Source organism: Stigmatopora nigra, chromosome 5, assembly GCF_051989575.1.
Source record: "Stigmatopora nigra isolate UIUO_SnigA chromosome 5, RoL_Snig_1.1, whole genome shotgun sequence".
NCBI lineage: Eukaryota > Metazoa > Chordata > Actinopteri > Syngnathiformes > Syngnathidae > Stigmatopora > Stigmatopora nigra.
In genome coordinates this window covers 4,785,280-4,797,597 of record NC_135512.1, presented here as the reverse complement: position 1 = coordinate 4,797,597, position 12,318 = coordinate 4,785,280, and the positions used below count along the sequence as shown (strand labels likewise).

The following is a 12,318-nucleotide window of genomic DNA, read 5'->3' as shown; positions in this document are numbered from 1 at the left end:
CCTTGTGTAGTGTGGAAAACCACATTCTGGACTTTTTCTTGAAATTGTTGGTGCCAAGTTTCAATTTGTTTTGTTGTTGGTGCCTTCTTTGCAAAATTTGTCTTCAGTTCGCATACTCAACATGCTAAAGGCCTTTTCTTTTGACGTGAACGCCATTTCTTAACCTGAAAAGACAGAAATGCAGAACATTACACACAAAAACTGTAAAACATTGTTACACAAGCTGTGAAAATTTGATTTTAAACTGGAAATTTGTCAAAATATTGCAAAAAATAATTGTGAATTTTCTTATTTAAAAAGCAGTTTGTTTCAATTTCTGGTACTATTGTTTTTCTTGTTGTCAGTGTGACATTTACATTCTATTTTCCAAACATCATCTCACATCAACATTTAATGATTAATCTTCAATACTTCTCCAAAAGATTGCAGCAACAATTTGGCCCTTAACATTAATAAGACTATCCACCATGTAAACATTAGGAAACGGCTTAAAACAAGCGAGATTTTCGATTGGCTAAATCAGATGCATAGAGTTCCAATCAAACAAAGTGTCAACTTACCCTACTTACTTGTCCTTTAACGATACACCCTGTATGTGACCCAAATATTCACTAAGTGATGATTGTGTCTCTTTTTAACGTGTAAAAATCGCCTAGGATGTTTTGATCATTCCAAAATTGGAGAACATTTGGATTTACAACCCAGTTTTGGGTTTCAAAGTAGGTTTAAAACCCAATTTAGTGTTTCCAATTAAGGTTTCCAACTACCATTACCTGCTATTAAACATAGTATCATGGTAGATGATCAGTAAAATGTCATTTAAGATGAGAAAATGCCAACAATTTACTTCTGGCAAACTAGTTGTACTTTGGCATATTCCATTTAGGAATATGGATTAGAAAATGAGGAAACTTTTCAATCATTTCAAAGCTAAAATGACTTCCAATTTTGGAATGAATAATTTCTTACCAGCTATCGGCTCTCATTTTGTTCACTGTGTCGTCTGTCAATGGCGGACTGCATGCATCTCATTTCTCGTACTGTCACTTAAGAAAAAAAAAGGTAGAAATGATGACCATGTGGTCTGCAATACAGTAGGGTAGACAACATGCGGCACTAGGGTCATAAACGACTCTGTCTCACCATGTGATTCTAAGAAGAAAAAAAAAAAAACTCAAGAGGTTAGTTTAGTCCTTACATGATTAAAATACATCATTATTTTAGCGTGGCCCATCAGCCCTTTGAGTAGACGTTCCATTATTGTCGTCCACTTATCCATAATGATTTGTGCTTGAAAATACCGTCTCGCGTAGAGTAGACATGTTGATTTGCGGGAGATTTGGCACTTTCCATCTGGAATGTTGACACTGGTAACAAAACTAAAAGAATAAATGACATCACACTGATCGTGGCTTGTGTTGGAAACACTCACACACACACGTCATGTCATCACAAAAGACAACGGGTGTACGAGACAAAAGGCATTGAGGCTGTCAGGCAGTGTGCTCAGGTCCACCAACTAGTATTATTTTCATTTATGATTGGACTCCTAACTATATTTGTAGAAATATAATTTGGCATAAAAGAGTAAACGATAATACGTGCTTTAGGTCTCCCTGACTGTCGCGTTTGCTTGCACTGAGCAATGACTTTCTCAAAAGGGAAAAATAAATAAATACATAAATAAAAACCCTGTGCGGCCGAACGAGACATGTGACGGCACGCGTGACGAAAAAGTTCTAGGACTGATTTTTCAAACTCGACTTTTGCGTGACCGGACGTTTGGTTGCCGGTCAAATGTACTTAAATATTAAACAGTACTTTAAAAAAAAACTCTTAGATATTAAACTCTCTCTCTCGTAATTATAATTTTGAGAGCCGGCTTCAAGAGTAAACTCTATCACCACTTGACCGGCGACCAAAAAGACTGGCGACCAAAAAGACTGGCGACCAAAAAGACTGGCGACCAAAAAGACTGGCGACCAAAAAGACTGGCGACCAAAAAGAATGGCGACCAAAAAGAATGGCGACCAAAAAGAATGGCGACCAAAAAGACTGGCGACCAAAAAGACTGGCGACCAAAAAGACTGGCGACCAAAAGGACTGGCGACCAAAAGGACTGGCGACCAAAAGGACTGGCGACCAAAAGACTGGCGACCAAAAGACTGGCGACCAAAAGACTGGCGACCAAAAGACTGGCGACCAAAAGACTGGCGACCAAAAGACTGGCGACCAAAAGACTGGCGACCAAAAGACTGGCGACCAAAAGACTGGCGACCAAAAGACTGGCGACCAAAAGACTGGCGACCAAAAGACTGGCGACCATAAGACTGGCGACCAAAAGACTGGCGACCAAACGTCCGGCGACCAAACGTCCGGCGACCAAACGTCCGGCGACCAAACGTCCGAGCACCAACTTTTGACTTCTATACCCTCCAGTGTGGGTGAGAAATTTTCAAATAGACCTCGAGTACGAAGCTGTACTGTATAATTTGGCCTCTATGGCTTTTCTCATGCACTAGACTTGAAGGTCCAGGGGGTTACTTGGATCTTAGAGCACCGTTTTAGAAAATTTGGAGATCAGCCCTGGAACTTTTTCCACAATAAACGTCACAATTGGACCGGATCGCTTGTACCTCGACCAGAATGAATGTATTTACAGCAGCGAAGACGGCTCATCCGCGACCTTCTTCGGCAGAGCGCTGGTCCGACTTGAGCTTGACGAACTCCTTGGCCACGTCGTCGTTGTTGCGTTGCGACAGGATCCGCAGGACGGTCAGGCCCGTCTCGTCCATGTGGACGCGTTTGCCCAGAGGCAGCCAGCAAGCCACGCTGCCCTTAGAGGCCATGTCCTTCAGCTGCAACACCGCCATGCCCACCGTGCGGTCCTCACGGGCGAAGCAGTAGTCTTTGACGCACACCTGTAGCTCGTAACACTCGGGGCCCACTTCGCTGCTCAGTGTGCTGAGAAGACAAAGACAAAGGCAAAACAACAAGTCAAATAAATATCTTTGGAAAAGCCCCACTTTTGATTCCATAGGTAGCGCTAAACTATGGAAGCTTTGCGTTCATCTTAAAAAATGGCTGTTTTTTAAAATTACATTTATTTTTGGGATTGACTTTGAATTAATTCTTTTGTTTTTTAAAACCTCCATTTTCCAATTGAATTTATTTTCTAAAATTGTTTTTTATTATATTTTTTGCTTTTGTTTTTCTAATTAATGCATTTTTTATTAGTTTTCTTCATTTTTCAAATGAATTTATATTCTTGGGTTGTTATTTTAATTAGTTTTTTAAATTAGTTAATTTTTGGGTTGTTTTTTTAATTATTATTATTTTCCTCAGCCCTGGTCATCAAGGAAAAACATTTAATAAAAATAAATTTTAAAAAAACAAGCAAGTATCAGTTATTGAGATACTCGGAAGTTGTTTTTTGAATGCCACAGGAAAGAAAACATCTATCTGGCTCTGAGTAGACCAAAATCTTAAGTCTTCAATATGGCTGCCACAAAACATATATATTTTTTTAGTACCAATTATTTTTGCGATTACTCGCCTCATTTAATTTGTAATCACGACGCTGCCAACTTACAAAGTGAAGGTCTCGTTGTATTTAGGTGCCCAGCTATTATTCTTGGACTTGGTAGCAAATTTCCTCTTCTTGTCACTGAGATGCGGCCCGATAATGAAGACCTCCACAAACGGACGGAATATACCCTGCGTCTGCCACCTCAGGTCATTGGCGGCGACCACTGTGACAATAAAAAGAAAAGGTCACTCGAAAGGTCACCTGACAAGCCTGCAAGATCTCTTTCATTGTTGTCTCTTGCTACCACAAATACATTCACTTTAATCAAATATCTGAAACAAAAAGTATTTCCTCACAAGAATTTTGCAGCCAAAATGTCCCTCCAATTGGACAGTTAACACATCCTACCTTTCACAGTGACCTTGTGTTCTCCTGTGTTGGGGTGAGTGAAGATTTCCACGTGAATGGAAACCTCACCAACTGCGTCTTCCACACCGGAGCCTGTGGAGATAATCAAATACTAAATAGGGGTTTCACATACACAATCTGCTTTGACCTCTGCTTCCAGTGTCCTCAAATGGACATTTTAAAGGACTTTAAGCAGAATAATTTGCCATTGAAGTGCAGAACTGACAAATTGAAGCTGCTATGAGTGGGCTGGATTATGTAGGAAGGTGTTTCTTCCTCCGTAATCCAAATTTATTCTCCAAAAGTAGCGAAACAGATTCCCACACATCACAGTTAATACTGCTAGAATGCTAACACTATGATTGAAGCGCCCACTCATAGATGCTAGGTGTTTTTTACAGTATAGGTGCAGGGTAGCCAGGAAAAAAGGCAACTTTTAAGGAGAGTTGGGTTGCTGACCCCCTTTCATTATACATGCAACATGGAGGGGGTTTCAAAATTGAGGATCAGAATGGATATTCACCAGAAACTTGGACTCTCAACCTCCAAACAGGATATGGCGACAGATGGATATTAATTAGCAGTGTTTGAATTTCTGTCTCCACTCTGTCAACGGCGTGTGTGTTTGTTTTTTGTTTTTTCTTCCCGTCGACCGCCCACTAAACAAGGTGCCGGTGGGAGTTAGACGGCAGAGTGTTCCTGGCATGTTGTTGCCTTTCGGCTTTCATCGACTCTCCGGGAAGGATTATTGGATTCTCGAGCTGGCTGCCAATTTCCGACAGGACCAAAGAGACGAGAGCGAGTCCATCTGGACTGCTTTACTTGAGATCTTAACTTTTTCCCTACTACTGACAGTTCATTCATTTTCTGAGCTGCTTATCCTCACAAGGGCGAATAAGGGGGTGCTGGAGCCTATCCCAGCTAACTACAGGCACCTTGAATCGGTGGACAGCCAATCACAGAGCACAAGGAGACAAAAAGAAACAATTACAGTCTTATCTTAAGACAATTTAGTGCAAACTCCACACAGTGAGGACCGACCTGGGACTCATATTGCATGTGACTAAGAATGAGTTTAACCTAGGGGTGGGCATACTTTTCAGCCCGGGGGCCAAATTGACTTTAAAAATTTGACAGATGGGCCGGGTCAGCACAAGATACGATACAGATAAAAAAGTGCATCCGTTAACAGTACATATGAAACATAAACAGGAAAAAAAGGACTAAAGTATTAACATACTCATCACTCATCATTAAAGTAAAAAGTATAAAGTACAAAGTAAAGTCAAAAGGGATGTATTAAGAAATATTAAAATGTAATTTAAAAAAAGCCCATGCCTGGTTTAACCCAAAGTGGCAGGACCCAGACCACCCTACATCAAGGGCAGCTAGTGATTGGTTGAGTCCATGTGAGAGGGGGCTGCCCCACTGCACGTGATGATGTCAGTATGACGACGGGCAAGGATGAGAACCCCCCACAGACAAAGTTAGCTATCGTTCTAGTCAAAACAAGCTGTCAACAGGACAATATTTTGTGCTTGTGCACTCAGTGACATGAAGTCTTTACATAACTATCGTTTTTCCATTAAAAAATCTTTTACTCCATTGTGTTATTTCAAATATAATAAGTGGACAGTCCTTTCAAACCTTCAAACAATTATTAATTACTAACTGCCATTGATGGCCATAGCACTGAACTACAATGATTCACCACTAGGCTTCCCAGAACAGTCCAGCTTAGTCAACGTCAGTCTATAAGTGAAAAGGACGGTTCACCCACGTGCAAACACGACCTTCCCCCCGGGCCTTTACGATAACATCATGCTGAATCAGGTCTCTACTTTGATGCATTGCTATTAATGCTGTCTGATGTCTGTCAATCATGCTTTCAGTCTGCTCATACATACCAAGTTGGTATGTATTTAATGCAGCTCCATTCATATTACAGACATCAGCGCTTAAATCGCATGCATGAATGCATGAAAGTCACCCACGCTCGTGTCATTGCATTCGAAAAGACGGTGAAAGGCCGACGTAGATAAAAAGAGGGAAGGAATTCTATTCAGTCGATGCAGGCAGTAGGGAAATTTGGAAAAAAAAACATGGAGGTGCAGGGGAAAATGGGGTAAAAAAAAAAGCAGGAGTTGGACGCATTCTAGTCATCCAGGACGTTTGGACACATTTGATCCTGGATGCAACATACCCTTCTCTGGGTAAACATCCTCACTAGTAGTGAACCGTACCCCCTTGCCGCTGAACACTGATGGGGGGGCGGAAGAAAGGTGTGCACAGAAAAAGCAGAAAAAACAAGAAAAACGTTTGAAATCTGGGCCTACAATGGGTACTTATACAAATAAACCCACCTATTAACAACACTAACTCCTGTAATTGTTATTTTGGGGGCATATTCATCACAAACAATGACACCTGAGTCTATTACAAATTGGCTCAGTAGTGAACAAGGGAATATTTGGTGTTTTGATCGCATCTATAAAAGAAATTTTGTGCTTTCAGGAGACTCAGCAGGTTTTATTTTAGACTATACTGTGCACTTCATTTGGGGAACACTAGAATAGCACCTTGGAGAGCGACACATAAATGACTATGGACTAGAAAAATACTCAACATGGAAGAGAGGGAGTAAAAAAAAGGAGTATCTGTTTTTACCTTGTGCATTTTGGGACTGGACAAAGGTCTTAATAAGCTTGTCTGTGGCTTGTGTGTAGAGGGACAGTGCGTAATGCAGAGATAGCAGGTCAGGACTCTTCTCCAGAAATGTCTTCTTGAGACCAACACCACCCGCGTGGAAATATTGCTGCCAAACACAAAGCAAACTGTTGTTAAAACATGTATATATTCCATAAATCAACACACAAAAAGGCTAAACGTCAACTAGCAGGTGCCAAATAGTGCCGTATTATGTGTGATGGACTAGATTTGTGTTCATGATTACAAAAGGAAAAACTCATTGTGAGGGATAGGAGGTTAGATATGCTGAAGGAAGTCAGAAACAGCTTAAAAGCAATATTTTGCATAATTTAACTACCTTCAGGGTGCTCTATGTATTTCTAAAATTGCTGTGGAATAGAAGTTGTCATGTATTTTGGACTGAGAGAGTTTACATGGAGAAAACGCAAGGGATTGCAGTTTACAAGGTCTCCTGACAGAAGCCTGACACACTCTGCACTGTTAATCAAAAAGTCAAACATGCACGCAACATAGCTTGATGTGTTTACTTCATTTTTTTAGTCAGCCAAATATCTAGTGTGTATTTATCAAAATAATTTATTATATTAAAATATAACTTGATTTAATGACATTAAAACAGGCTGTGTGGGCAAATATTTCAATGTTATTTTATACTTCTATCCAAAGTGTATAAACTATATTGTTTTTCATTGAACTTACAGCATTACTCTTAAGAATTCTGACAATATGACTGACATTTACTATTGTAAACAGGAGCAACACATGCATAAAAAAAGATGTTATACAAAATATATGGAATATTGATCTCAACCCAAATATTATATGTGGATTTTAATGTATAAACTGCATCCCTACCTTGATGGTATCCAAGGCGAGCTCTATAACTGCACATTGTTTGGGTGTTAGTGCTTTGGCTTCCTCACGAACCATGTGTTCCTGAACAGGAAAACAGATCAAACAGCCTGATTTCAAAATATTATTATAATAAAAACAATCAAGTCACAACTTAAACTTCTTTTGCTGAGATTCCTGCAAAAGGGTTAATAGTTTATGTTCAAAATAAAATGTTGAAGCCTAAAGCACAGGTTGATGTTTTCATTCAAAGCAAACAAGAAAATACATTTGGAAGTGTAATCAGTGCATTGCAGTCAGCTGCATGTTATTTCAGAAGACATCTCATTGGTTAAACTGTCAGGGCTGGTCATTGGTTGAAACAAAGACCAGAAGCCACTGTGACCTTTTGTGGAATTTGGTTGACAGTGACTGTGTTTATAGCCCATAATCATGCTGAAAATGTAATAAATATATAGCAAACCAATGCTGATTTAATAAGTGCTTATTATACAACTTTGTGCAAAAATGAATTTAGGTAAATATGAAATAGCTTCAAAATAAAAGGGGTGAAAATACCTTCAGTTTGGACAGCTGTCCTAGTTCCTTGGCAGCATTAAAGATGAGCTGTGTGCCCTGAAAAAGACAAATAAACCCCCCAAAAAAGGAAAAAGAAGTGTTATGATGTTAATCAACTCATGCTTGATCATGCTTGTATTGTTACACAGAAGACTGAAATTAAAATACATAAACATTCAACATTTTGTGCTATTTCACACACATACAGTATAAACAAACATTGAGCACAGACTTACACACAAATAGAACATGTCACTTAACAACGTAACCTGTCTACAACAGATCGTTTTCTAGAATTTTGTCAATTTGTAAGGGTTGTAACAATAAAAGTCCGAAAACGAGAGTCGTTTCTCAAGCCAGCAAAGTATGGAAATGTCAATTTACAAAAGTTTTGCTTCAATTGGGAAGCTGAGGGATAAAGACAAAGACACGGAGAGAAGACGAGACACATTGATCTAAAGGGGTTTAGTAGTCCTTACGTCACTGTGAGAAGCGCTCTTCAGTCTCCCCTGGAAAAAGAGCACGAGGTTAATATATGAACCACTTGGCCAATTACTGCACTCATTGGCAAGAGGAGCCAATGCTTAGTGACATTGTCGGACCCGAACCATGAACGTAACCACAATAGTTTATAATGGCGACCTATATTTGGCATTCTAAAAGAGAAAATAAACAAATAGCTGGACTTTTATCTTCATCGTTTAATGTGTTATGATTCCGTGTCTATCCGTCCTTTTTTAAAACTTTTTTGACATAATGTCCTCACATTTTCATGTTGTACTTTAGTAGCTAGATGGAGACTATTTCTATTTGTAAACTATATTATATATATTATTATATATAGTTTTTAAAAACCCCTTAAACCTGCAGCTAAGAAAAAGCAATGCTCCAAATGTATTTTCTAGTGAATGATATGCTATGAATACAAATATGCATCTACTTTTATTTTGAAACTTAAAGGTTTACTATGATTGCCAGGATACGCTCCATCACCCCCATAATCTATGTGAGGATAAGCAGCGCAGAAGATGAATAAACGGTCAAATATCAGTTTATTTTTAACATAATATGTCTTTACTACCAGATATTATCTAAGAATGTAGCATTATTATTGCTAGTGAGCATTTTTTTAATTTAAGATTACTTATCTTATTTTTTAAATGAGTATATCTTCAAAAAATTGCATTTCACTACTCTGACCAGTAAACATGAAACATGTATATAAACACTACGCCCAAGCAAATATATCTAAATCTATAAAATACATGCAGATTTTATAATCCATATAAAAAGAGGAGACAGTTTGTTCCTATATTCCAATGAGAAAATGATATTTTCACTTTGCTTTGGTTCTACTTTGACAATATGTTATGCTACACGTTTCTGACACGGAAAAATCCATTATCGCAGTCATCCTTGGGTACAAAAAACAAGAGAGCAAACCAAGACAGACCAACATGAAAGGTCTGCAAAGAGACAAACAGCACAGTACAGTGTTGTACAGTTGACTGGGAGAAGACTGACTGCAGAGTTGAAAAAGATCAGATGCAAGCAACAAACCCACAGTGGGCGGAGTTTCAGGAGGGCAACACTTCATACAGGTGAGAAGGGTGTGAGGGGAGAGAAGGCAGAGGTCCCAAGGACCCCCACTGACCCTCACAATGGGGTCCCAGTGCATCAGAAGATACAAGGCAACACCGGGCACAAGCAAGGATTGCCACTTCTTATTTGATGAGCGAACTCGGGGAAGGGGAGACATTCGGTGCACCAATGGGGGGGCTAGTTTATTTATATATTTCTTTAAGAATGGACAGTGGGCCGATTGCAACAAGAGATGGATGCACCATGCTTTTTTTTTGTCCCGAGACACAAAGTAGAAGGATAGAAAAGGTAAGGAAGTGCAGAACAGTGTTAATTTGCTTTGAATTAGGAAAATATTGACTATGTTTCTGGCACATTTAAGAACAAAATTGCTTAATAAAGAAGAATCTGATGGTACCACCACTATGATGAGTCATTTCTGTGATTGACAGTCATGGCATACTGACAGTTCACAGAGTATGTGCTGTGGTAGTTAGTTAGAAAATACCAAATATGAAAACGCCCATTGATGGGGATAGACATCCAATCTATTTTAACTGCTTAGCTTGTACCTAATACCTCCCTACCAGCCCTCCCAGTCAAAATGGATTGGATATATATAGCCAATTAGTTAGTTTGCGAAATAAAATTAAATCATTTACAAGAACAGGAACGTTATTTATCTGTCTATTGAGTTTTAGTGTTGCAAAAGTCAACTTACCACAGTAAAATATATATAGATATATTTTTTCTTTGTCACCATTTTTTAATTAACACTGGATTTAGAACAGAGGACACCAGAGAGGCTGGTGAGAAAGTGAGATGCAAGGGGGGGTCGTGGGGGGGGTCAAGAAAAACAAACAAGGCAGAGATCGCAGCCACATATAGCAAGAAGAAACCAACCAACCACCGCAGACGGACAAACAGACACACACGCAGGAGTGCTGTACTTACAATCATCTTTGGAGGGAGAGCGGTGGGAGCAGGATGTAATAAAATAATCACAACAACCAGAAAGAAAGATCAGTCAAGCTGCAAAAGAGCCCCACATCAATCACAGAAAATGTCCCGACAAGTCAATCCTGGAGGGGAAGAACCCAATTATGACGTCTATTTCAAATGTGGAACACTTTTTTTTCTTCTTCTTCTTCCTGCACGCTGGGTAACCAATCATTAATTAATATGAGGCTCTTCAAATGATAACCAAACACAAATAAATAGCACACATATAGAAAATAAAATAAAACAAAACAGGCTGCTTTCCAAAATGTAATGCGTGTGTTTTTTTTTGAGGAAAAGGGCCACATCCTTTTTGTAATAACATCATGGAGAGCAGACCTGAGCTGATGTGCAAATGATATGATGCACTCTTTTAGTGTGTAAAGTGTGTTTGGGTTGACTCAATGCAAAATTATTTGTTTATTAGACCATTCTTGTCTCCCAGTACACACAATGTGCCCTGTTCTTCTTTTCCAAACGTTCCCATTCCGCCCCCATCTTCCTTTCTTGTCATGCCAACTTGACAACTGGATCGGTACGTGTGTGTGTATGTGTGTGTGTGTATGTGTGTGTGTGTATGTGTGTGTGTGTATGTGTGTGTGTGTATGTGTGTGTGTGTGTGTGTGTGTGTGTGTGTGTGTGTGTGTGTGTGTGTGTGTGTGTTTGTCTATTGCCGATAAAAGCAGGCATTTTGGCATCTTTTCTGTAAAAATGGCTCCAACACAGATTGATACGATTTTTTTTTTTGCTTCGAGGTATAGTGTGTGTGTGTGTGCATGTGTGTGTGTGTGTTTGTTTATTGCTGATAAAAGCAGGTATTTTGGCATATTTTCTGTAAAAAATGGCTCCAACACAGAATAGTTGGAGAAAAAAAAATGTCTTCGAGGTTTATTGTGTGTGTGTGTGTGTGGGGGGGGGGGGGTTAATCTTTGCTCCAGTGAATGTTTTTTTTGTTAAATAGCTTCAGCACCCCCGACATATTGACGCACACTCACCGTTTGATCTGTAAGCGGCGGAAGAACAATTGTCTTCTCCATTGTGTTCATCACCAGTTTCCACAGCTCTTTCAGCACACGCTTCAGCACGGTTTTCTCGCAGATTTTGGCAAACAGTGTCAGGCTGGGGGGGAGGACAGAAAATTTTGAGGACAAACTGACAGAAATGGGATGTAAAATTCATTCCAATTCTAAAATGACCCACTATATCTGTAGTGACTGTGGCATTATTGTAAATCCCATTTTCAAATAAGCAAAAATTATTAAACAAAAACATTGATGACTCACTTGCTGTCCAAGAACTCCATGATGGGTTGCAGAACATTATCAGCATCCTGAGCCACACTGCTGGCATTCCCAACATTGGATGTTCCTTTGACCTGAGCTAAAATGTCTCCCATTTGCTTCACATTCTCTTCGATGTGAGGCTGAAAACTATTTATTTCAAGAGTGTTTATAAACAAGTTAAATTGGTGAATACAAGGCAAAGCATGCAGAAACAAAAAGGCGTCATACCTGACTGAAAAGACCCTGCTGAGGTCATCCATGACGTTATTAAGTTTAACCTGCAAGTCCTTTAGGATGTCGCTGGCCTCAATACACAGCTAAAAGAAAAATAGATGACATTTCAAGTACTGGAAATTAGCTCCTGTGTCTAATGAAGGATTAGACTATACATGAAGGTAA

At 39.4% G+C, this 12,318-nt stretch overlaps 1 protein-coding gene across 2 annotated transcripts in view; it reads right to left on the bottom strand.

The window, feature by feature from the left end:
- Positions 1-1,748: 1,748 nt before the first annotated feature.
- The window catches only part of unc13a (unc-13 homolog A (C. elegans)), a 32,030-nt gene continuing 21,460 nt past the window's right edge, over positions 1,749-12,318 (bottom strand). Inside the window, exons 33-43 of one of the 2 annotated variants that reach the window (XM_077717177.1) lie at positions 12,148-12,236; positions 11,920-12,066; positions 11,632-11,755; positions 8,536-8,565; positions 8,057-8,113; positions 7,502-7,582; positions 6,605-6,752; positions 6,141-6,197; positions 3,938-4,030; positions 3,593-3,752; positions 1,749-2,964 (exon numbers count right to left, since the gene is read on the bottom strand). In XM_077717177.1, the coding sequence (XP_077573303.1) occupies positions 2,676-2,964; positions 3,593-3,752; positions 3,938-4,030; positions 6,141-6,197; positions 6,605-6,752; positions 7,502-7,582; positions 8,057-8,113; positions 8,536-8,565; positions 11,632-11,755; positions 11,920-12,066; positions 12,148-12,236 (1,275 nt within the window). In that variant the 3' untranslated portion in view covers positions 1,749-2,675. The remainder of the gene's footprint in view (positions 2,965-3,592; positions 3,753-3,937; positions 4,031-6,140; positions 6,198-6,604; positions 6,753-7,501; positions 7,583-8,056; positions 8,114-8,535; positions 8,566-11,631; positions 11,756-11,919; positions 12,067-12,147; positions 12,237-12,318) is intronic. The other variant, XM_077717179.1, reaches the window with a different exon arrangement.